Source organism: Mus caroli, unplaced genomic scaffold, assembly GCF_978045245.1.
Source record: "Mus caroli unplaced genomic scaffold, Mus_caroli_1 scaffold_12, whole genome shotgun sequence".
Taxonomy (NCBI): domain Eukaryota; kingdom Metazoa; phylum Chordata; class Mammalia; order Rodentia; family Muridae; genus Mus; species Mus caroli.
Window position 1 is genome coordinate 982,001 of NW_028227267.1, and position 25,299 is coordinate 1,007,299.

The window sequence follows — 25,299 nt, forward strand, 5'->3', positions numbered from 1 at the left end:
GTGAAGTCCAGATCAGCCAAAGCTACACAATGAAACCCTGTCACAAAAGAAAAGAAAAGAAAAGAAAAGAAAAGAAAAGAAAAGAAAAGAAAGACAAAGACAAAGACAAAATCCCATATCTTTTTAATAAATTAAAAAAAAAAGACCACCACCAACAAAATGCTGTGCTATTTGAACAGTGGTAGCCGAGGAATATTCTTTCCTATATTATGTTCAGAATGTGAGCTTGATGACCCTTTTATGAAGGAATGATGTCTGTGTCTCTTCTTACCTACGTGGGCTATGGTCTCCTTGAAGTCAGCCAAGAGGTTTATCAAGAGGTTTATTCTGAAAAGGTGATTTGGCTTCTGCTCTGACCCTGGAATACTTGCCCTGGGACCCTGAATGCTCTGAAAGCAGATTGATACTTCAAGCCTGTGATATGTCAAGGAATTCTAGATAGCACAAGTCTGTCAAAGCCATGAAACTACCAGAGGTGAGAGGCAAAGGGACGGGGAAGGGGCAGAAAAGATGCCAGGCTGCTGGAGGAGTTCCAGCTGGGAGGCATGGGTCCTCCATAGGACATAATCCAATGACATTTTTTTCCTCTTTAGTGTTCTGTTTGTTTTTTATCTGTCTGTCCCAGGGATGGAACTTTGGCCTCCTCCTCATAGGTAAGTGCTCTACCACTGGGCTGCATCCCATCCTAAATGCTGCTATTGTAAACCACTAAATTATGAGATAACTTAATGTCCTGAAATGTTTCCTAAAAGGATGAAAAATGATTTAAAGCAGTTGGACTGTTTCCTCAGTTACAAATAAGAAAAATAGACTCAGCAGAACACACATCTTTAATCCTAGCACTTGGAATGCAGAGGCAGTCAGATCTCTGAGCTTGAGGCAAGTCGAATCCTATCTTGAAAAAAAACAAAACCAAGAAGGGGTAGGGGAGGAGGAGGAGGAAGATGAGGAGGAGGAGGAGGAGGGAGAGGAGGAGGAGGAGGAGGGAGAGGAGGACGAGGAGGAGGGGGAGGGGAAGAGGGAGAAATGGATTCAGGGCAACTGAAATAAATATATAAGGCAGACGTCCAAATTAAAAAAGGATGGTTGGGGGCTGGTGAGATGGCTCAGCGAATAGGAGCACTTGACCACTCTTCCGAAGGTCCTGAGTTCAAATCCCAGCAACCACATGGTGGCTCACAACCACCCATAATGAGATCTGATGCCCTCTTCTGGCACATCTGAAGACAGCTGCAGTGTACTTATGTATAATAATAAATAAATCTTAAAAAAAAAAGAAAAACCAAAAAAAAATATTAAAAAAAAAAGGATGGTTGGGAACGGACTTGTGATAGAGGTAATATTTAATCTCTTCCCTCCTTCGCCCATGTCCATATTTACCTGCCAGCTGCTGGGTTTTGCTGTTGTTCACTACAGAGCTAATGGATACTACGGTGGTTATATGCCTGTAATTCCAGGAATTGGAAGGTAGATGCAGGAGGATCTGGAGTGCAAAGTCATTTTCAGTTACATAATGATCTAGAGGCCAGCCTGGGCTACATGAGAATCTGTCTCAGAAAATAAATAAACAAAAGGAAAACAAAAAGGTCTTGTCATGTTTCTCAGGCTAGCATCGAATGCTTAAAGTTTGAGTCTCAGAAGTTGGGAGTTACATATCCACCTGCCATTTGTATCCATCTATCTATCTATCTATCTATCTATCTATCTATCTATCTATCTAATCTATTTCAGGTTTTTCCAGACAGGATTTCTTTGTGTAACAGCACTGGCTGTCTGGCTGTGCTGGAACTCACTTTGTAGATCAGGCTGGCTTTAAACTCACAAAGGTTTGATTGAGTTCTGTGATTAAAGGCATGTGCAACCATGCCTCAGTGCCACACCCACTCCAGTCAAGTCTGCCCGGCAAGCCCAAAAGCTTGGACACAGTCCTGAAGCAAAAACTTCCATGGAAACTTAATTTCCTTAGAGCCTTGGTATCCCATAGCATGAATGTTCCAAATTTGTCTCTGCGGTAGTGTGGAGGGTCTTCCATGCTTTCTTGCAGTATTTTACTGGATAGGAGCTAGAAATCTCAGCACAAGGTTAGCAAAGTAAGTTTAGAATTCTTAATATAGTTATGTATGGCAGACTACATTACTTAATAGAAGAAAGTCCTCCACAAAATCACTTAGAATAACAGTCACTCCCATATGCAAGAATTTACAATGGCCTAGGAAGAAGGAGAGTTGTGGTTTAAGGAGGAACTACAGTATTGCATTATTCATGAAAGAGTCAGAGCAGAAGAGCTCTGCAAGTCAGCAAGAGCAGAAACCCCCTGGTTCAAGCCTTCACAAGGCTCAGCGGAATAGCATAAATTGTTATTAGGGTGTGACATTCTCACCTGGCTCCCTAATGGCTGACTTTAGAAAGGGCTGCCTTTTATCTCAGTTGTAAACATTGCCTGGTTCCTGTCAGTCTTTTTTTTTTTTTTTTTTTTGGTACTTTATTCTTTGTTTTTTGTTTGTTTTTTGTTTTTTGTTTTTGTTTTTCGAGACAGGGTTTCTCTGTGTAGCTCTGGCTGTCCTGGAACTCACTCTGTAGACCAGGCTGGCCTCGAACTCAGAAATCCATCTGCCTCTACCTCCCAAGTGCTGGGATTAAAGGCATGCGCCACCACTGCTCGGGTACTTTATTCTTGTTTATTGGTAAGTCAGTTTGGATAGTGTTTTTCTCCCTGACCCTAGAGTTCTAAGAGAAAACACTGATTCTACTGACCGCAGACAGAGATGGGGACCAAATGGGCGCCAGACACCTTGGTAGTGACAGGGCAGAGGGCTTGATGGGCTGGCCTGAGTTCAGAGAGCTCAGGCTGTAGGTCACCTGGGCCTGAAGGGCACACACCGTACATCTGGCGTCCAGTTTGGCAGGACCCGGTTGCTAGGTGGTGATATCTGCATGGTAGATGTTCAAGCCTCATGCTCTCTCATGGGCTGTACCTGTTCATGGTTGAAAGTGGGAATGGGGTCTGAAGCCCAAGCTTCCCTTTGCCTTCTTTAACCCTTAATGTGTGGGGCACCTGACCTGGTCTAGTTCCAAGGGCTGCAGCTATAGCCTGGTCACCAAGGACTGCATGTGAAATGGAAAGGAAACTATCTGAAAAAGACTTAGAAGAGGGCCCAGGAGGCTACTGTCTAGGAGAAAGGCACTAGTAATGGCTCTGGAACAGCCACCTGTCACATGTCCACTGCCATGGGCAAGGGTCTCCAGCAGAGAACTGAACTGATGCAAACACTCTGCAGGTAAGTGTCAACTATGGAAGGCTGACCAGGAGACACCAGAAGCATAGAACTCCACCTGGGTGGGCCAGTCACCATCTCCATTGCTCTCTCTGTCCTCATCGGAGTCATCATCATCGCCACTGGATGTACCGCAGACAGTGCCGCCTAGGTGGGACAGCTGCTGTGGAGAGCCTCCGATCCCCTCCCTGGCCTCCTCCCTCCGCTTCTGGGAGGCCAGCTCTCGGTAGCACAGGCTGCAGACACGAAGGGGCTTGGGAGAGAGACGTGGCAACAGGAAACGCTCCTTGGAACACTCAGCACAGACCAGAACCCCGCATTTGCGGCATTTGCGGCAGTGGTGACGCTGGGTGAGTGCGGAGAAGCTGTCTGTGTGCAGCGCATGCAGATGTCCGTGGCCTTGTCCAGGGCGTTGCGTGCTCCGTGGTGGGTTGGCGGCCTGTGGCCAGCAGCTGACTCCGCACACACATGTGGCTTATCCATTCCTGGCGCTCCATGGTGGAGGTTGCCGACACCACAAAGGACTTCTTGGCTGTCTTGATCATCCATCGGTTCTTGGCCTGCAGGGTCTCGGGCAGTGATTCCAATGTTACCTCTTCTAGGGGAATAATATGCTGGCTGCGGTACTTGCGGTTGCTAAGCACAATACTGCCGTACACCAGGATGTAATTGAAAAGAAAAAAGATGCGTGGCTTGGCCTTCTTGTGGCACTCCTTGGTCAGCACCCTCCTCGCCTAGGAGCACACGGCACGGCAGGGCCAGCAGTTGCCCCGATGCCCCAAAACAGCTCTCCACTGCTGCAATCCACTGGCTGTTGATCTCCTTGTTTGCCAAGTGGTCCACCATCTTCTCAATAAGCTAAGCTCCCTTGGGAACCTCCGAGTCCGCACGGCCAGTCCCGAACTCCCTGTCAGTCTTTATGTATGCATTTCTCTGTTTTGTGTCAGATAACTTCAATATACCTTGGCTGATGTGTCACCTAACTTCTTTGTTTTCTTCTGTAATATGAGTCTGATGCTCGCTTTGAGAAATTTCATTCAGATACAGCACTCTCTCTGTGTCAGTGTCTGTTTGTCACTTTCCGCTGACTCCTTGCTCACCTGAACACCGAAACCCTGGTTCCCGTGGGTTGAGGGACCCACTGAGTCCAGTCTGAGGCACCTCGGGAGGTAACTTCTGAGGACAGCATCATTCAGCTGAGTTGTGGGTAGAAGAAAGCATGGTGAATGGAGTAAGCACACAGCTGCTGTGAGTAGTCTGAGAATTTAGAGGCTAAGCCACAGACACCACAATGTTAACAGCTGAGGTTCAGTACAAAGACAGCACAGTGGCAAAAGCAATTCCCGTTGCAGCCTGGCACTCTGGGAATAGCCTGGTATGGATGCTGTTTCTGTGGTAAGAAGTGCAATGAGATTCCAGTGGCTAGTAGTGTATAGTAACAGGCCTTGCTTAGAGTTCTCTGTCTCTGATAGTTACTACAGACCTCTGGAGGAAAGAGTCAGGCTTCTTAATTTATTTTTTATAAGTATATGGGTATTGCCCGTGTATATGTGTGTACCACAGCGTTGCAATGCATGCAGAGGCCAGAAGAGGATGGTAGACCCCCTGGAACTGAAGTCACAGATGTTGTAAAGCTACCATGTGGGTATTGGGAATCAATCCCAGGTCTTCTGGAAGAGCTGTTAGTACTGGAAATCTGCAGTCTTAAAAGCCTGGAGGCTGAGGCACAGGCTTTATTTTTTACCAATATTACTATTGATGAGTCAGGCTTATATTCTTGAAAGTATTTTCCATTTTGATTATTTTAAAAATTTAAGCATGTGTGGATATTTATTTATTTATATATTTGTTACGATCAGGGAATAAAGGGCCAGTTAACCAAAATGGCTGGATTATATTGGGAAGGGCAGCTGGGGAAAAGGGAAGCCCAGACTTTGGGCTGGAGACTATGGTAGTGGGTAGGATATGCAAGCCATACCCTGTAACAAGGAGGGACTGAAGGATGCTGGGAGAACCTGGTGACCAGGTCCATTTTCATATGTTAAATAGGCATCTCAGTTTAGAACCATTATAGCCATTTGTTCTGGGTTTGAGACTTAATGTCCTTCCTATCTATCTATCTATCTATCATCTATCTGTTTTCACAGCAAAACTGGATGGGAATTACTAAGAGTTCCTATGTACCTTCTGTTCTCCACAAAGATGTAACTTGTGCCACAGTCAACATTCTGCCCCACAGGGGCACATGGACATGTCATTACCAGCAAAGCCCTAGTTAACTCCTGATGTTAGACATCCCTGTTTTTTGACAGACACATTCACTTGTATTCTGTGCAACAGTGTTTTGCAGAATGAGCTTCCTTGTCCTCTCTGCTCAGTGTTTTCATCTCTTTTCTGATGATGCCTAGCGACTAGTGATTTTCTTCTCCACCTACTTGTAGTTTTGCTATGCCAAATGCCATGTAGTTGATATCATACACTAGACAGCCCTTTAAGAGCATGACCCACTTGTAATTTTTCTTTCTAGAACGTTTGCATTAACCTCATTTTACTTGAGGTAGATGGTAGTTGATACCTCATATGCAAAGGCAAGCTGCAATAGAAGCTGGGAAACTTGCTCTGTTATCATGTGAGGATGATTAAGCCTGGAGGCAAGGAAGTAGAGGACATCTGGGTCAGAGACCTTATGAGACTCGGGCAGAGTTCTTACACAGCTGAGCAGATTAGGGGAAGACCGTGGAGTTTTTTCAGTGTTGAGGCAGAGTCATAGGGTCTACTTACTGTTTTAAAAATAACTGCTGGGGAGAAAAGACTGTTGGGGCCAAGACTCCAGAGTTGTTGCAGCAGCCCAGGCCAGACCGGATCTAGACTCACAGCCATGGCTCCCACCCCCAGATGTGTTTGGGGGGAGAACAGCAGAGGTATTGTGAGGGTAGTCTAGCTCAGTTTGCTAAGGATGAAATAGAGTATAAAAAGCAGTGATTTCTCGCCTGTTAGAAACGTTTAAATTGCTGATTTCAGGCTGATTAGCTAACAGAAAAGATTGCTATTGGCGGGAAGTGGGGGAATGTTCACATGTAAACTTGTCTATCTTATGACATGCTCCAACATTCTATACCTAAATATTTCTGCGCAAACTGGGATGCATTTTGCAACGGTCATACCCAAAGCCTAAAATTTCATATTAACTGTCCTATCGGTGCCAATATCTGTTAGCTCATTTAAAATGTATACCTTAAAGCACATCTTCCTGGATTCACCTCAAGCACGTATCTAATTTGTTTCCATTTTCAGTTTGCTAGAAAATTTACATGCAAGGTGAAATGCACCAATCTGTACTACACGTTTGCTGAGTTCTAAAAATGCACGTACACATCCTAAATGAGAGGTCACGGGACATATCTAACCCGCTGATGGATATGGGAATCCAGAGCTGAGATTTTCGCTGGAAATGTGAATGTGAGGATCACCACAACACAGGTTTATTTAGGTAATGAGCCTGGATAAAACACCTAAGGTGATAGGAAAATGAAGGGTTGACTCCGGAAGCTAGATGTTGAGAGCGTTGGGCAGGAGACGCCAGCCAAGCTCAGAGTCCTGGAAAGCTTGGCGGCAGTAACCATGTGGGACCACGGAGGTGACCAGATTGGCTAGTGCTAGGGAGGTGGGAACAAACAACCTCTAGCAGCGGGAGATCTGCAGGCAAGGGACAAGCGGCTGCAAGACAGGCTGGGAAGGAGGGAGGGGGTGAGGTGAAGTGGGCGGGGCCGGTGCTGGGAGGAAGGCCCGGCCCCGCTTAGCAGAGGAGCGAGGCTTGAACAGTAGCAACGGGAGGGGGCGGGGCCGACGGGCCAAGTCCAGGGAGGGGCGTATCCAAACAGAGGGGGCGGAGCCGGGAGAAGGGAAAGTCCAGAGCCAGGGTGTAAGGAATGGAGGGAAAAGGAGAGGGCGTGTCTAGGGAGGAGCTGGTGGGTCCACGGATTGGAAGGAGAGGTCAGGACCGCTCCTTGGAGGCGGAGCCTGTATAGAGGAAGTGGGCGGAGCCAAGGGTAGGAGCGGGAGAGTCGAGGAGAGGAGGAGCGGGCGGCCTGAGGAGGAGGAGCGGGCGGAGTCACCGCACGGCCAGCGGCGGAGGAGGGGGGTGTGCGCGGATCACATGGTCGAGGAGCCCTCCCGGTCAGCTGCCGTGGCCGCTGCCGAGCCCTGCCACAGGAAACTGCTGCGCCGCGCTTGTGCCGTGCGGCCCGCAGGAGCCGCCCGCACCCGGTGCTCATGATGTGGGCCCGCGAGCGCCACCGCCTGCAGTCCCGGGCGGCGCGGTGAGGGCCGCACCCTGTCCAGCGCCATGGAGCTGAACGCAGGTAAGAGTAGGAGGGAGGCTCGGGGGTCAGGGATGCGTGTCTGTGCGTCCATCTCGCGTGGGGTTGCTGGGATCCCGCACTCGGGCTCCCCGCGCGCCGGACGCCCCCCTCACATGGCCGTGCCGCACTGGCCACGTGCACGGTGTGTTTACGTTCGGCGGCGCGGGCGCTGGTTGGCTCTGCGGGCGAGTGACGCAGCATTACATAATGCGCGCTGGGTGGTGGCGGGCGGAGACACGTGAGGCCGCCGGGCGACCCACATTACCCGGGGCCGGAGGGACACGTGGGGGCGGTGCCGCGGGGGGGGAGCCCATAGTCTGCGCGAGGCCCCGCCCCCGGGGCCTCCGCCGTGACGTGGCCTCGGTCCCCGGTCTCCCGCTGTTGCCCACTGCGGGGCCCGCTGCGCATGCGCACCCGCCGCAAGTTCGGCGCTTGTCCCGCCGCAGTGCGCGCGGCAGCCTGCGCGTCCCCGGGTGACCCCGGCAGGGCTGACCTTGCTAGACAGGGAGTGTGTGGATCGTTCTCGCTCAGAGTCCTGCGGGAGTCGCGCAGCACCCTCCGGATGGACAGCGTGTACATAGCAATTCGCTTCCAGGGAGACTTAGCCCAGAAGTCCTTTCAAACATGGAGGGGAGGGGCTTTTCTGCCCGCAGCTCGCTGTGATCTGAGGACTGGTGATCTAGGATTTCAGAACCTTACGTAAAACTTTTATTTACGTTAAAAACGTTTTAGCTTCGCGCCCAAGAGTTTGAGGCAGATGGCGGCAGAAAGTAGCAAGCATGGGCTACTGTGTGAGATCCTCACTCAAAATGCCCAAAGAACAAAATAACCCCTTTTGTTTTCAGGACTGACTTTGAACCCCCAAAAGACATGGTCATATAATACCACCTTCCTGGCTTCGCTTTAGTCGACCGCAGTGATGACCCTTATATCTGAAGCAAATGAAGTTTTCATCTTGAATTTTTTGAGTTCTTTGCACTTTTAAAAATCATCACAGTTCTAACATATGTTTTATGAATTTTTAGACCAGTGGTCAAATTAGTTTCATGACTATTTTGATTACCTATAGTCCTTCTTAGTCATTGCCGCATATGAAATATTCAGTCACATGGAGGCGAACCTTTTTTTTCATTCGAAATTTAGAGGTTGGTAGATTGAGCCTGTTCCAACCCTGCCCTTCACATGGATTCTTCAAGCTTTGTAACTTCATAGTGTAGTTGGGTCAGCTGGGTTAGGTTTCTCTGATTTGAGCTTTTGGAGGACATGATTATTAATGTTAGTCTTGATTTTTGGAGCTACAAAATGTGAACATTTTCTTGGGTGGCTGTTGACTGCTTCTTTCCCCTGCCCATTTTCAGTTCTTACTTGGGCCTTGCTTTGTGTTTTTCTAATCCTGTTTAACCCCTGTTGCCCTCTGGGATGGCAAAGTGAGTAGACTATTGTGGAAGTGGCTTGGCATTTCCGTGGTTTAGGTTGGTTCTTTGCTTTGGATCCTGTTGCAAATTAATCCATTCCCCCCCCCCCCCCCCGTCCGCTCCCCCTCCCCCCGCTTGCATACACACATACACACACACAACACACTTTCTCTTTGGAATATTGCTCTGTTGACTCATAGTAACCATGGAGGCAGCTAGGAACTTTTTCATGGGAAGTAATTTGAAGTTAGATTTCATCCATCATTCAGAAATTGCCTGATCTGAAACACATAAATTTGCAGTTTAGTCTTGAGTTTCCTCTTGTTCATATGACAATGAATGTCATCTGATATGTTACAGTTTCTGCAACCTACCTTTCAGGTGAAGCTGATAGCATTCCTTTTACCTTCCTTTTGAGTGTTGTAAACATTACCTTACTGCCAAATTAAGTGGTTTCAGTTGACACTTTGAACCAGAGGTCATTCATCATACTGCCTTATGATTCATGGCATGCAGTCTCTCCTTGCTTGTCTCACAGAGGAGAAATTGACTCTGCAATTTTTTTTTTTTGTTTGTTTGTTTTTTGAGAAAGGGTGTGCTGGCTAGTTTTGTGTCAACTTGACACAGGCTGGAGTTATCACAGAGAAAGCAGCTTCAGTTGGGGAAATGCCTCCATGAGATCCAGCTGTAAGGCATTTTTTCAACTAGTGATCAAGAGGGGAGGTCCCCTTGTGGGTGGGACCATCTCTGGGTTGGTAGTCTTGGTTCTATAAGGGAGCAGGCTGAGCAAGCCAGGGGAAGCAAGCCAGTAAAGAACATTCCTCCATGGCCTCTGCATCAGCTCCTGCTTCCTGACCTGCTTGAGTTCCAGTCCTGTCTTCCTCCAGTGATGAACAGCAATGTGGAAGTTTAAGCTGAATAAACCCTTTCCTCCCCAACTGCTTCTTGGTCATGATGTTTGTGCAGGAATAGAAATAAACCCTGACTAAGATACAGGGTTTCTCTGTGTAGCCCTGGGTGTCCTGGAACTCACTTTGTAGACCAGGCTGGCCTGGAACTCATAAATCCGCCTGCCTCTGCCTCCCAAGTCTGGGATTAAAGGCGTGCGCCACCACTGCCTGGCTCTTGACTGCATTTTTATCACATGATTGTGATCGTGTATACTAAATTCTCCAGAGTATTATAAAAGAGAGCTCATTGCAGCCATTTCACAATCACAGTTTTGGCTCACATTTTAAAAATTAGGTACATTTTAAAAATACTGTACAGTGTATTCTTAGGTTTCAGTTTGATGGCAAACAAAACAGAGACTGCTGTTTGTTTTTTTAAAAGATTTATTTATTTATTATATGTAAATTCACTGTAGCTGTCTTCAGACACTCCAGAAGAGGGAGTCAAATCTTGTTACAGATAGTTGTGAGTCATCATGTGGTTGCTGGGATTTGAACTCAGGACCTTGCAGTCAGAGCTCTTAACCGCCAAGCCATCTCTCCAGCTGGAGACTGCTTTCTTGAGATAAGCTGCAGAACAGTGGCACTGGTCGTGGGTGGAGTAGAAAATGTTTGAGCAATTAGTGGGGTGAATGGGCTCAGAAGATAGTTTGGAAATAATATCTGTAGAGAAAAGCCCTGGGCCTGTATTGAAGAAGGACAGCAAAAGGCTTGGAAGAGGAGAGGGGGTAGTGTCCTTTTCAGTACTCTGATAACTTTCTTCTAGCATATAAAGATGACAGAGTAGTGATCACAGTTTCTTGTTAGTAATTTCCCTGTGTCAGGTTATATTTCCTTCATGTTTTTTTTTTTTGTTTTTTTTGTTTTTGTTTTTCGAGACAGGGTTTCTCTGTGTAGCCCTGGCTGTCCTGGCACTCACTTTGTAGACCAGGCTGGCCTCGAACTCAGAAATCCACCTGCCTCTGCCTCCCGAGTGCTGGGATTAAAGGCGTGTGCCACCACGCCCGGCTCTATTTCCTTCATGTTAATTCATGAAAGAAGGTACTGTTGTCATCATCCTAAAAATGAAGGGATATATAAATTGAAGTTAAGTAACTTATGCAGTAAGAAGTTGAATCTACAAAGGCTGCTTCACTGCTTTGTTGTAAGGAATATTAGCAGTTCTCAATCTGTGGGTGTTTTTTGAATGACCCTTTTGCAGGGGTCGTATATCAGATATCCTGCATATTTATGTTACAATTCATAATAGTAGCAAAATTACAGTTACGTAGTAGCAACAAATAATGTTATGGTTGGGATCACCACAACATGAGTAACTCTATTAAAAGGTCACAGCATTGGCACGGTTGTGAACCACTGGCTTAGGGCATCTTGAAAGTATAGGGATCTGTCCTGGTGAGGTTGAAGACAATGTGCAGATCCACTAAGTAAATGAATAGGCTTGTGGCTGAGAAAAGGGTCAGGTGCCCCTGTCAGAGTCTCTGATGTCAGCATTCTGCTGGTTCTCTCTCTCTTAACACTGTTGTTAGTGAAGCTGGCTTACTTTCCAGCCCCAGATTAGTTCTTGACTTCCCTCCTCTAGTGTTTTACATAGAAAACAAAATACTGCTAGTTTAACATATTTAGACCTCCTTTTTGTAATCTTACTTAAAAATATAATCTCTCACAGGATACATCATTTAGCAGTGGATGTGTTCTTTGACCCTCTTGACCTCTGCCCTGTTCACTGCTCATGTATGACCCTCAGCCTTCTGCCTCCTGCTCACAGTTTTCCACTTCTTTAAAGCTTTTTAGGAAGGAGACCAAACTGCTCTGGAGCTCCAGATCCACAGGCACACCTGTAAGGAGGAATAACTAATAAATTAGGCATGAAACTGGAAAGTATAGTTGTGACTTGGTAGTAAGCCTCTTTCCCAGGAGGGTAAAAAATCCCAGAAGAGAAGAAAGCAGACCCCAGCCTGCAGGAGGGCATTGATGGTTTACATGAAATTGAGGCCTGGGTAAGCCCTGACTGGTAACCTGGCCCAGCTCCACTCCCTTTCCAGCTAAAAATAGAGAGGGCTGCTGCCTGAGTTAATTTTAGCTCAAGGCTCTAAGAAGTGCATTCTGCTTGTTTCTGCAAGTGTTGGGATTTGCTGGATCAGGGATTTTACATTTCTTGCTTTGTCATTAGAGACTGTGTACACACACACACAAAAAAATAACTTCTTTTATGTATACTTTTGTTTCAGTCTTGCAGTTACTGGCAGATATTCCTGTTTTATGGGTGATGACTCAGGGTTGGTGAGATGGAAAGAAACTTGCTTGTTCAGGTCTTCTCAGTAAGAGTGATCTTGTGTATTGACTCATTCATTAGATGGCTTGGTGACTTTTGTATCGGGTTCTGCTGCTTACTAGAGTTCTGCCGCCTTACACAGTGTTTTTCAACTCCAGCTTCCTCATTTGCAAATGGGCTAAAGGGAGTTGGAAGGCTGAAATGTGATCTAGAGATTGAGTAATTTTATGGTTGGTACTGCCTGAGGACTTAAGACTTTCACTCTCCTTTCTTCACAAGAGGAGCTGCTGAGTAAGCTTTACCTTCTAGGAAGTTTACTTTTAGCCTTCACTTAGCTAACCATCCCATTAGTAGATAGGTGTCTAGAAGAGAAGAGGACAAGAAAATCAATATTGAAGGTCTTACCAGTAGAAGCAGCTGATTCCGGATGTGTCCCAGTGGCTTCAAGGTGTTGAATACAAGCACTTAAACCTCCTGAAGACTGGAGATAGAGATGAGCTGGAATGGCAATGTTTTATTTTGGAGCTTTTGTAAGGAAGTTTTAAAACTTAGCATAGCCCAAGCAGTGCTTTTGGCGAGTTTTAAATAATCTGGATTAGCTCTATTTCTTACAGACACAGAGCTGTGAGATACTCCACTGGGAAAGTATTTTTCTTGGTATCCTTTTCTGAACAGAGACACTTGTAAACCTAGTAGCAATTTGTTAACCCTGGAATTTATATGAAGTGCACTTCAGATCTCTTAAACTTTCTAAAGACAGCTGATCTAGTGGTTTTTCTCTAGACAGAATAGGCTTCAAGGTTCTCATTGAATGCACATGGCATTTCAGATAATTGGGCAGTTGTGTTTATTCCAATCTTTGTAACTGGCCAGTTAATGCCCCTGCCCCTCCCCCTTCTTGTTTTGTTTTAGTTTTGAGGTAGACTTGTCATGTGTAACTCAGGATCTCTCCTTGCCTTTCCTCTTGAGAATTGGGATTTAGGGACACGCCCTACCATGCTCAACTCTCCAGTTTGTGTTTGAATTTTCTGATTGTATTCATTTTTACATTTCTATATACAAAGAGCCTGTGAAAGTGCCCATTTCTGAGGCTACTTTCTCCTGTTTGGGCATGTGTTACAAAAAGACGACAGGGTAGTTTAGTGATGAAAAGAAACTCAAAGTTGGAAAGCTTTTCTTCTTATGATACATACCTGGGTGCTTAAAAAATGTTTGTTTGTTTATATGTATGGTGTTTTGGCTGCACCATGGGCTGGAGGAAGCCAGAAGAGGGTGTCCAACTCTGTCAGTGCTGGGAATCAATCAAGTCTTAGTCCTCTTAGCAGCCAATGTTCTTAACTGATGTGCCATCTCTCTGGGCCTTCAAAGAAAATGAAGAGCATGCAAGTATGAGTGTCCACAGAGGCCAGAAGAGGACTTAGATTCCTCTGGAATTGGAGTTAAAGGCAGTTGGAAACTGCTGTTGTGGTTGCTGGGAACTGGACTCCTGTCTTCTACAAGAACAGTACATGCACTTGACCACTTAGCATTTTTTTCAGTTTCTAACTGAAGTCACTGCTTTTAAAGTCAGGAATAGCCAGAGCCAGGTTGGCCACTACCTTCAGATCAAGAGGTTGCAGTGCTCACATTAGCTTCTGTATGTTTTTGGTGCAGTAGAGCTCAGGTGGGCTTGAGAATGTGTATTACTAGCAAGTTCCCAGCCAGATGCTGATGCCGTTGGTCCAGAATGATTGGCTAGGGAACCACATTACAAGAAAACCACAAGTTGTGGGGTGCTAGCTGCCCTTTGGGCAGATGAGAGGAACACACCAAATAGCATGTGGGTAGTGGGCTTGACCTGGGAGAGCAAATTTATACCTACAGCCTTAACAGATGTCAGACATGGGTTTAAGGGTGATGGAATTGCCTACATTAATTGTGTGCTTGCATGCATTTGCAATATATAATGTATATAATTTGTTTGTTTGAGAGACCTCTCTCATGAAGCTCATCTGGCTTCAATTTGATATGTGCCTGGATGACCTTGAACTACTCATCTTAACTTTCCAAGTACTGGGAATACAAGCATGTACCATTATGCCTGGCCTAGTAAATGACTACTTTTGCTTTTAAAAGTGAAGTGTAGAGGCTGGAGAGATGGCTCAGTAGTTAAGAGCACATCCTGTTGTACTTAGAGGACCAGATTTTGTTCCCAGCACCCACATTGGGCTGTTCATAACTACCATGAACTCCAGCTGATCTTTGCCTTCTTCTGGACACTGTGGGCACTCACATTCATGAACACAAACTCAGGAACATAATTAAAAAAAAATCTTGTGAAATGTGTGCTTTTTTTTTTTTTTAATTTTTTTTTTGGTTTTTTGAGACAGGGTTTCTCTGTGTAGCCCTGGCTGTCCTGGAGCTCACTCTGTAGACCAGGCTGCCCTTGACTGCCTGCTGCTGCCTCCCTAGTGCTGGTATTAAAGGCATGTGCCACCACTGCCCAGCTGTGCAATTTTATATACTGAGAAGTGCCCTAGCCAAGGAGACGCTGTTTCCTCCCCCTAAGAGCTGTGGTTGTGCCTTATTCCTCAAGAGGTTTCCAACCTGGATATGAGTGATTGGTGCTTGAATACACATCCACTAATCGACTTCAACACAATAGACCAACGTGGTTGCAATTCTGATGCCTTTTTTTTTCTTGTCTGTAAATGAAAATATCTGGATTTAGAAGGATTGTTTGAACCTCAACTTTTGCTGTGTGGTTTGTTTTTATTATATTATTACAACTACTATTGTGTATGTATGTGCAGTGTGTGTTTCTGTATGTACATGTGTTGACATGTGCACAGGTACACATGTATGTGGAGGCTAGAGGTTCAGTATATCCCTTGATTGCTGTCTACCTTACATTGTTAAGGCAGGTGGGTCTTCTTACTGAACTGTGTCGGCTATTCTGACTCCAGGGATTTACTGTCTCCTCTCATGCACAGTGATTGCAGACAGGCTACCATGCTGCCCACCTGGCATTGGTTTTAAGATTGTGTGTGTACACTCGCACACTTACAGTATTCATCTGTCCCTGTGAAGCCCAGAAGAGAGTGCTGGATTTCCTGGAACTGGAGTTAAAGGTGATTGTGAGCAGTCTAATAGGAGTGTTGGGGACTGGAGGAAAGTGCTCTTAATGACTAAGCCTCTCTCTAGCTTTTTCTACCTGTCTTCTTATCTGGGTTTTGGGGCTCTGCACTCTGCTCCTCACACGTGGCCCAAGCCTGTGCCTAGGAAGCCTTCTTCTACCTCTTATATTTTTAAACACAGATCCCATCTTTACAAAAATTGGGCCAAAGAGCTATTATCTTTAGGACTTTTTTTTTCCTTTTTTATTAGTATTGAGGGTTGAGCCCAGGGTCTCATCCATTCTAGTGTACTATCACTGAGCCATATCTTTATCTCCTACAATTTTTATTTTCAAGTTAATGCTCCCATTGCACTTGATATTCTCCAGCTCCTTATGTTCACCATCATCTAGACTGTTGTCTGGAGCCCCCTGGCTTCCTGCTTATATTTCACAGTGCTTGGAATCTGTTAGTCAATGGGTATTTCACAAAGGCAGAAATAGATGTTAAAAGTATGTGGTGGGGGTAGGCTTCATCCCTATAAAGTGTGCTGGGAATTGCAGCATTGCCGTTTGCTTGTGGCTAGTGGAAAAATTGGTGGATGCAGGCAGATGTTAGGTGCCTATAGTGCTGGAGAAAGGTGACCATTGTCTCTTGTGTCTGCTGTTCATCGAGGAACCAGTGAGTATTTGATGATGGGGGCAGAAGCACAGCGGACCTTGGCAGAGGAGAGAACAATAACTTATTTGGTCTGGGAAATAAGAATTACTTATTTGGGAAAATTATAAGTTTGACCTTGGTGTTAGTCTTGTAGCATTTTATCTCTTTAAGGCAAGAAGCTTAAAATTATACTCTAACAACGATTTTAAACACTATTTATCATCCGGAGAAGATTACAGCTTTGCAGAGGCCAGGCCAGTTTGCATAGGGGTTGTGGAGGTTACTTCAGTTAACTTACTGTTGTGTTTTGGGCCTACCGGGAGGCGCTCTGGTAGATAGGGTTATCATCTACCTTAATGTTGTTCTTGTACAGTTGTATGTCTTCTACCACTCTTTAACGTGGCCTGTAACTATGTTAGGAGGACACATAGTGTGTCTGCCCAAAGATGGGTGCACAAGTGTTGTGATGGGTGGGTCCTAGAAGGAAGTGGGCTCTGGACTCACTGGAGAGCCCTGTCTTCAGGGAGTGTCAGAGCAGCAAGCTTGGGAAAATTTGTCTGCTGTTCCAAATGAAATCCCTGTTCTCCATTAGCATGTGTCTCAGCTCAGTGCCAGGGAAGCCAGCTCTGGAATAATGGGGAGGCTGAGGACCAGTGCAGGTTTTGTGTGTGTAGTTTGCTGGTGTGAGCCAGGAATGTACTCAAGTTAGAAAATGGAAAGCCTTAGGTCTGTGTGTGCTTATGACAGACAAGTTACTGAGGGTTTTCTCATTGTCAAATCAGTGGGATATAACATAACTTTGAACTTTGTAGAGGGAGTAATATGACACATAAAGAATCTTTTGGTATAAACAAAAGTAGTGTCAATCACTTTTTGTTTCTGAAATTAGTGACATTTCTAACAATTCAGTAAAGTAGTATATTTATCTGAGTAAAATCAGATACATGCATCATTTTATATTTGTCTGCTTGCACTATTTTCTAGGAGGTGTGATTGCCTACATCAGTTCCTCTAGCTCTGCCTCCAGCCCCGCCTCTTGTCACAGTGAGGGTTCTGAGAATAGTTTCCAGTCTTCGTCCTCGTCTGTTCCATCTTCTCCAAATAGCTCTAACTGTGATGCCAACGGCAATCCCAAGAACACTGATATCTCTAGCATCGATGGTGTTCTGAAGAGTGACCGCACAGATTGTCCTGTGAAGACAGGCAAACCCAGTACTCCTGGCATGACTAAGAGTCACAGTGGAATGACAAGTAAGTCCATTAGTATTTTATATTATTGTCACTAATGCATATGGCCTTTATGTCCCAGGCTTGTTACTAGGTGTCATACTACTATATTCTCCCTCTGGTAACCATGGTCAGTCATGAGGCAAAATATCAGTGATGCCTTTAGAAGTTTCTGTCAGGGTCTGGCTGTTACGTGGTCCTATGTTAGGGTTTTACTGCTGTGAGTAGACACCATGACCAAGGCAAGTCTTATAAAGGACAACATTTAATTGGGGTTGGCTTATAGGTTCAGAGGTTCAATTCAGTATCATCAAGGTGGGAACATGGCAGCACGCAGGCAGGCATGGTGCAAGAGGAGCTGAGAGTTCTACATCTTCATCTGAAGGCTGCTAGCAGATTACTGGCTTCCAGGCAGCTTGGACTAGGGTATTAAAGCCTATGCCCACAGTGATAACACCTATTCCAACAAGGCCACACCTCCTAATAGTGTTACTCCCTGGCCCAAGCATATTCAAAAATAGTGTTACTCCCTGGCCCAAGCATATTCAAACCATCACAGTGGCCCAACTGTGTTTCGTCTTCCCTTTACCACACACTTACAGAGGGGCCTTTCTACCGGACTCCTAGTACTGAGCATAGTCTCTGTGGTAGTGTTTGCTGGTTGTGGGATGGGTTTACTTTCATGAAGCAGGAGTTGGGAATATTTGGGATTAGGAAACCCAAGCAGGATGGCACTGATCAGTGAAGCAGCTTATCTGAGCAAGTGTGGGTAGAACAGGTTTAGTGGGGCAGGTAGAGAAGGCATGGACCTTGTCTATCTCTTGTTGATTTGAAGCAACACAGCTCAAAACCTTTGAACCATTTTTCTTTGTGATGCTGGGGATTGAGCTCAGGCCTCATGTTCATTGCGCAAGCACTCTTCAATAATTATACCTAAAGCCTTCTTTACCTTTTCTTTTCTTTTCTTTCTTTTTTTTTTAAGATTTATTTATTTATCTTATCTATATGAGTACACTGTAGCTGTCTTCAGACACTCCAGAAGAGGGCATCAGATCCTATTACAGATGGTTGTGAGCTACCATATAGTTGCGGGGAATTGAACTCAGGACCTCCAGAAGAGCAGTCAGTGTTCTTAACCGCTCAGTCATCGCTCCAGTCTCCTACATTTTCTTTTTCTTTTCTTTCTTTCTTTTTTGTTTTTGAAAAGATTTATTTACTTACTTGCTTTTTAAATTTATGTGTATGTGTGTGAGCCTGGAAGAATATATGTGAACCATGTGTGTAGGTGTTCTCGGAGACCTGATTAGGTGGGATTGAGTTCCATGCCATTGTTAGCTATCACATGGGTGCTGGGAACTAAACCCTGGTCTTCTGAAAATATTCTTAATCATTGAGCCATCTCTTCGGCCAACACCATTCCTGCATTTTCTATTGATTTCTCTGTTCGAATTCTTAATTTTTTTATCTAGATTTTTTTTTTAAAGTTCTTGTTGCATGTCTGGTATCAGGTAATTACAGATTTACAAAAATTTGCTTAAAATTGTCAAAAATGAAAAGGCTGCAGTTTGGTGCACTTGCCTAGTGTGGGCAAGGGTCTCTGTGGGGGTGGGGGGGTGGAGAAAGGAAGAGATTATTTTCTTCTGTGTGTAAGTGTATTGTTTCAAAGCACTTGCAAATTGAATGAGATAAAAGATTCAATTGGAAAAAGCACTTGCGTGATTCTTCCAGCTTTTTATTTTCTGTCTCCTTATGCCCTAGAATTTAGTGGCATGGTTCTACTGTGTAAAGTCTGTGGGGATGTGGCATCAGGATTCCACTATGGAGTTCATGCTTGTGAAGGCTGTAAGGTAAAAAAAAGCTTTTATTTCTTACTACTAATCTAATTCTAGGAGTAAAGAAAGTGGGTTAGGTTTGTGAGTGTCCACAGCTTATTTAGAAGGGGGCGGGGCAGGAATCAGCTGTTTCTCTTCAGCTTTAAGAGTCTAGTCAAAATAATTTTTCTGTTTCAGGTTAGTCATTCAGGGTATGGAGCAGTCAGTTCTAGTTCATTCACTCTCCAGTGAGGTACAGGCCTTGATGGTCAGGAAACCAGGTATGAGCCAGACAGATAGGGCAGTGCACTACCTTGTTGGAGCACTTCCTTTTTTTTTTCCTTTTGAGACAGAGTCTGAGGTAGTCTATGGCTGGCCCAGAACTTGCTGTGTATGGCAGTGGAGGATGACCTAGCATTTGTGATCCTGCTTCCTGCCAAGGGCTGGGATTACAGGCATAGGCACTGTCATGTAAACCAAGATTTGAGTTAAGTTTTTGTCTGTATGCTCAAGCTGATCATACCACAGGTGGAGATATTTGAAAGTTAATTTGCTTCAGCAGTTTGGAGACTAGGGGCTGCATCTTGGGAGGCCTTTCTGTTGGAGGATGGAAGGCATTGAATAGAAACATCATGCTCATGTGTAAGAATGTGAACATGAGTGTGTATAGAAATGAGCCCATCCATCCCACATTTTTTGTTTTGTTTTAGGCAGGGATTTTCTGTGTAGCCATGGTACTATGTAGCTGTGTAGAGCAACCAGGCTGGCCTCAAACTCAAAGAGGTCTACCTGCTTCTGCTGGGATTAAAGGCATGTACCATCATGCCTGACTCCTAATGTATTCATAACAAATTCATTTTCATATTAACATTAGCCAATTCAAGAAAGCAGACCACCTATGCAGCACTGTGTATTGGGTGTTAGTTTCTAGAACATGATCCTTGGGGAACAGAGACCACATCAGCTCTTATCCTGTTAGGACTGTGGACTGGGAATAACTGCTAAGTATTTATTTAAATGTAGTGTGCTGAGAAATAATGCTTGAGGCAAGAGGATTGTTGATGCTAAGCTAGCCTGAGCTATTTAGCAAGATCTTATCTCAAACACAAAACAAACAAAAATAACAGCAGCAAACAGTAGAATACAAATGAGTCAGATCATTAAATAGAAGACAGAGGAAAGAGTTAATTTCTAGTGATTGCAACCAGAATCTTAGGTAAGCTCTTTGAGGTGGCCCTTCCTCCTCACGTACATCCAGAATCTCTCTTAAATCTGACACAACTCTTTTTCCTGTAACCAAACAAGATCAACATGTGTTCTTGTTTTCTCACTGTAGGCTAGAGTAGGAATCTGGTTTGGCAGGATGTGGCAGGGTGAATAAGATAAGAAAGAATAAGTCTCTCCTGGGACAAATCTGAGTGAGTTGAGTCTGGGAGTTTTTAATGACTAGTAAGTGTTTTTTTCTGTAGACGTAGCTCTTTTCTATTGTCTTAGAGAATTGTGTATATATTTTAAAGAAAATGTAAAGTATTTTGAAGTTAAATTCATGCTCAGCTTGCATTTAGATAATAAAATAACAATTTGAATGAAATGTATTATATATTCTCTTTTAAAAAGTATCTTTTAAATGTGTATTACGTGAAATCCTGGTGCCCATGGAGTCTAGAAGAGGGCGTCAGATCTACTACAGCAAGAGCTACAAATGGTTGTAAGCTGCCATGTGGGTGCTGGTGTTTTCAACCACTGAGCCATCTCTCATCACTATATTGATAAATACAAATAATTGATCAATATCTCGGTAGTATTTGTTTGAGACAGGGTCTTCTGAAGTAGCCCAGGCTGGCTTAGACTCAAAATCTGCCTTAGCTTTCCAAGTTTCTGTGATTACAGGGTGTGTCACCAAATCATGCAAAATGCATAGTTTTGGGGTAGTCCTGTGCTGGGAATGAGACACAAGGTCTAACAAGGTTAGGCAAATACTTTACCTTGATCCACCTCATAGATTCTAGTACCCTCTTTTTACTTGTTTTGTTTTGTTTTCCTTGTTTGTTTATTTTTGAGTCAGGGTTTCTTTGGGTGGTGCTGGCTGTCCTGGAACTCGCTCTATAGCCCAGGCTGGCAGAACTCACAGAGATTCACCTGCCTCTGCCTCCAGAGTGCTGGGATTCAAGGCATATGCCACCACCACCAAGTCCTCAGTACCTTCTTAAAAAATGCATTTTTCTTAGCTCTTGCATAATTTAAACCAAGTATATAGTATCACAACAGTAAAATGCAAAAGTGTTATAACTGGTCAATATTTAATAAGATGTATCGTGTAGTCAGTTATAATATTAAGGGGCTATCCTGTTTGAAGTGAATTTTTAGTTGTTTTTCTTGAGTTTTGTGTTTTTTCCTAGGAACATTGAGCTTGGGGTAGATGAAGATCTGGCATAGAGCATATGCTAATGATTTATGTAGTCAAGATAGTTGTTTATAGTCATCAGTCTGGGAACCCTCTTTTCCTGGATGTGGGCATGTGCTATAACATGTGCTGCTTACATGTGGCCAGGGATGTCTGGCATGTGTGTCTAGATTTAGTTGGTGACAACAGAAATGTTCCAGAAATGACCGAGCTCAGCTATTGTAACATAAGGTTCTAGTGATAGAATCCAGCTATCAAACTGTCAGCTTTTATGTCTCAAAAGTTTTTGAAAGCTGCATATGGTGGCACATGCTTGTTATCCCAGCACTTGGGGAGGTAGGGGTATGAGGATCAGTAGTTCAAGGCTACCCTGGGCTAATTGAGATCCATCCACCCCCCCACCCCCCACCCCCTAAAAAAAAGAAAAAAAAATACAAGTTTTGAAACTTGCTTTCAAGATTGAACTTGTAGCTGCTGCTGAGGTATAGCGGCGGGAGTGCTTATAAAAAGGTACTTTGGGCCAGCACAAAGAATCTTCCACAGGAAGAGGAGTTTTGTTTGTTAAGTGTTGTATCTACTGATAGATACCAGTAAGGAGCCAGTTAACCTTTTTGTCAAGAATTTCTTTCTTTGACATAGGTCTAGCTCCACATATACTAGCTTGATATGGGAATAGTTCTTGTGAGGGACTTCACGTTTTTACATGGATAGATAAATCTTCCTTTATTTTAGGGTTTCTTTCGGAGGAGCATTCAGCAAAACATCCAGTATAAGAAGTGCCTGAAGAATGAGAACTGTTCCATCATGAGGATGAACAGAAACCGGTGCCAGCAGTGCCGCTTTAAGAAGTGTCTATCTGTGGGAATGTCACGAGATGGTACGTGCCCAGTGCAGAGTGTTGACAGAGTGTGAGGTTGGTCATTGAGCTGTCAGCAGTTACCAGGGCCTCTTTGGTTGGTATGTACAGATTCCGAAAGCACGTTGCAACCTCCTGTGGGTTTAAACTCATTATGGTGGAATGAGCACTATCATCTCAGAGGCAGCTATTGGCATGGTTGCCTTTTATGTAGCTTCATGTAAATTGACTCAGATTTTTCCTAAATGATTTTTTTTTTCGGGACAGGGTTTCTCTGTGTAGCCCTGTCTGTACTGCAACTAACTTTGTAGACTAGGCTGGCCCCCAACTTGGAGATCCACCTGCCTCTGCCTTCTGGGATTAAAAGGTGTATGCCACCATTCACACAACTTTTCCTAAATGATTTTAAGTTTCCTTTTCTGGGGATGAAGGGCAGGATTTATTTGACATAGAAAGATGGCTCAGTGATAAAAAGCATACACTGCTCTTACAGAGAATTCAGATTCAGTTCCTAGTATTTACAAAGTGACTCACAAGTGCCTGTAACTCCATACTAGGGGACCTTGATGCTTCTTCTCCATCTGTGCATCTGTGGCACAATATGTGATGTGATATATATATATACACACACATACATACACACATATACACATATGCATACACACATGCAGGCAAAACATTGATACACATAAAATAATATACATATATTTATTATGCACTATATTATTATCACCTTGGGTCAGGCTTTCTCAGCTGTCTTAGTCTTTTTAAAAAATTTTTTTTGAGGTAGGGTCTAACTGTGTAGTCCTGGTTGGCTTGGAGCTCACAGAGATTGTCCAGAGTGCTGTGTGGTTGCCTGGCTTTAGTAAGGGGCTGGTATGCTTTATATTGCAGTTCTTACATTTTTTTGTTTCTTAGATTTTTGCTTAGGAAAAAACTCAACATGTTTTTCTTACCCTTGTTTTGGAAAGTTTTCCCTTCTTTCCCATTTCCTTTACTGAATCAGCACCCAAGTTTAGAAAAACTTAGGCTGAGATATGTAGATATTCTTGACTTGTATGACAAGAGCCAGGGGTTTCAGAGCTAGTTTTGTATCATTGTTTTATGCAAGCAGAGCTTATTAGAATATAGATGCTAACTAGCTTTCTCTTCATAGCTGTTCGATTTGGCCGGATTCCTAAGCGTGAAAAACAGAGAATGCTAATTGAAATGCAAAGTGCAATGAAGACCATGATGAACACCCAGTTCAGTGGCCACCTGCAGAATGACACCTTAGCAGAACAGCATGAACAGTCAGCACTACCAGCTCAGGAACAGCTGCGGCCCAAGTCCCAGCTGGAGCAAGAAAACATCAAAAACACTCCTGATTTTGCAAAGGAGGAAGTGATTGGCATGGTGACCAGAGCCCACAAGGACACCTTTCTGTATAATCAGGAACATGGAGAAAACTCATCTGAGAGCATGCCACCTCAGAGAGGAGAACGGATTCCCAGGAACATGGAGCAGTATAATTTAAATCAAGACCATCGTGGCAGTGGGCTTCACAAGCACTTCCCCTGTAGTGAGAGGCTGCCACATCTCAGTGGACAGTACAAAGGGAGGAACATAATGCATTACCCAAACGGCCATGCTGTTTGTATTGCAAATGGACACTGTATGAACTTCTCCAGTGCTTATACTCAAAGAGTCTGTGATAGAATTCCAGTAGGTGGATGTTCTCAGACTGAGAACAGGAATAGTTACCTGTGCAACACTGGAGGGAGGATGCATCTGGTACAGTGAAATCGATTCTTTGCTCGCCTTGTATCAAGGAAAGCTTGGAAGGTTTTCTTTTGGGGGGCATGTTGAGTTGGGAGGTGGGTGAGAAAGCCCAAGAGATTTCTAGAAGCCTCTTTGTGTAGTATTTTGGTGAAATGTTAATAAGCAGTGCATGAGGAGTAACATAATTTTACATAACAGTAGGTATGAGCTTGTGCTTTAATTGCTACTGTGGGGTTAGGATTTGTATAAAATAGGATTGGCACAGAATTGATCCTATAATTCCTGGAAATATCTTTGGAAATTTAGGTGTTCTGATCAGTTAGTAGTTCATTAACGTTGGAATCCTTTTCAAAAGAGTTGATCTTTTAGCTTCTTTGATTTTTTTTTTGGAGAGAGGTTTTGTTGCTTTTGAGGGGACAGTCTTGGGATGTTGCTTTGAGCTCCTGGGTTCAAGCGATCTTGTGGATCACTGGGACTTCAGGGTGCATCACTGCCAAACAGAGGTTGGGTTTTTTTTGTTTGTTTGTTTTTTTTTTTTTTTTGTTTTTTTTTTTTTTTTTAAGACAGGGTTTCTCCGTACAGCCCTGGCTGTCCTGGAACTCACTTTGTAGACCAGGCTGGCCTGGAACTCAGAAATCTGCCTGCCTCTGCCTCACGAGTGCTGGGATTAAAGGCGTGCGCCACCACGCCCGGCTCCAAACAGAGGTTTTAAAAGCCATACTGATGTAGAAAGAGTTTTGGAGATATTTTATGGTTTGAGAATATATATATATATATATATATATTTTTTTTTTTTTCTTTTCCAAGATAGGGTTTCTTTGTATAGCTCTCTCTGTCCTGGAACTCAATCTAGATCAGGCTGGCCTTGAACTCAGAGATTTGCCTGCCTCTGCCTCCTGAGTCCTGGGAAGAAATTTAGTAGCCTGATTTCTAAGATTTTATCCTGAGATCAGTTAATATTCATATCATTCAAATTCATTTCATCAAATTCAACATTCTACACAAAAATACAGTGTTTATGGTCAGCCAGCATTTCATCAGAACAGCAGCACTCCGTATGTCATTTCCAGTTTAAACCATGAGGTCTTTTGGTGTAGCGCTTGCTTTCAGCTGCCAGGTAATTATCTTTTTTTTCTTTTTTAAATCCTAAAGATAGTTGATTCTATTACAGTCTTCATGTTCAGCTTTCCTGTTGTCTTTTGCCAGTGT

The 25,299-nt window shown here is 44.2% G+C and overlaps 1 protein-coding gene and 1 pseudogene across 3 annotated transcripts in view; one reads left to right on the plus strand and one right to left on the minus strand.

The window, feature by feature from the left end:
• Positions 1–3,285: 3,285 nt before the first annotated feature.
• Positions 3,286–4,121, minus strand: LOC110308858 (pleckstrin homology domain-containing family F member 1-like; annotated as a pseudogene).
• Positions 4,122–7,337: 3,216 nt separating this feature from the next.
• The window catches only part of Nr1d2 (nuclear receptor subfamily 1 group D member 2), a 28,432-nt gene continuing 10,470 nt past the window's right edge, over positions 7,338–25,299 (plus strand). The window contains exons 1-6 of one of the 3 annotated variants that reach the window (XM_085828335.1): positions 7,353–7,636; positions 15,249–15,386; positions 17,016–17,282; positions 19,017–19,105; positions 22,206–22,350; positions 23,486–24,102. In XM_085828335.1, coding sequence (XP_085684461.1) covers positions 17,255–17,282; positions 19,017–19,105; positions 22,206–22,350; positions 23,486–24,102 — 879 coding nt within the window. In that variant the 5' untranslated portion in view covers positions 7,353–7,636; positions 15,249–15,386; positions 17,016–17,254. Of the gene's footprint in view, positions 7,637–15,248; positions 15,387–17,015; positions 17,283–19,016; positions 19,106–22,205; positions 22,351–23,485; positions 24,103–25,299 lie in introns of all 3 variants that reach the window. The other 2 variants (XM_021181827.3, XM_085828336.1) reach the window with 2 other exon arrangements.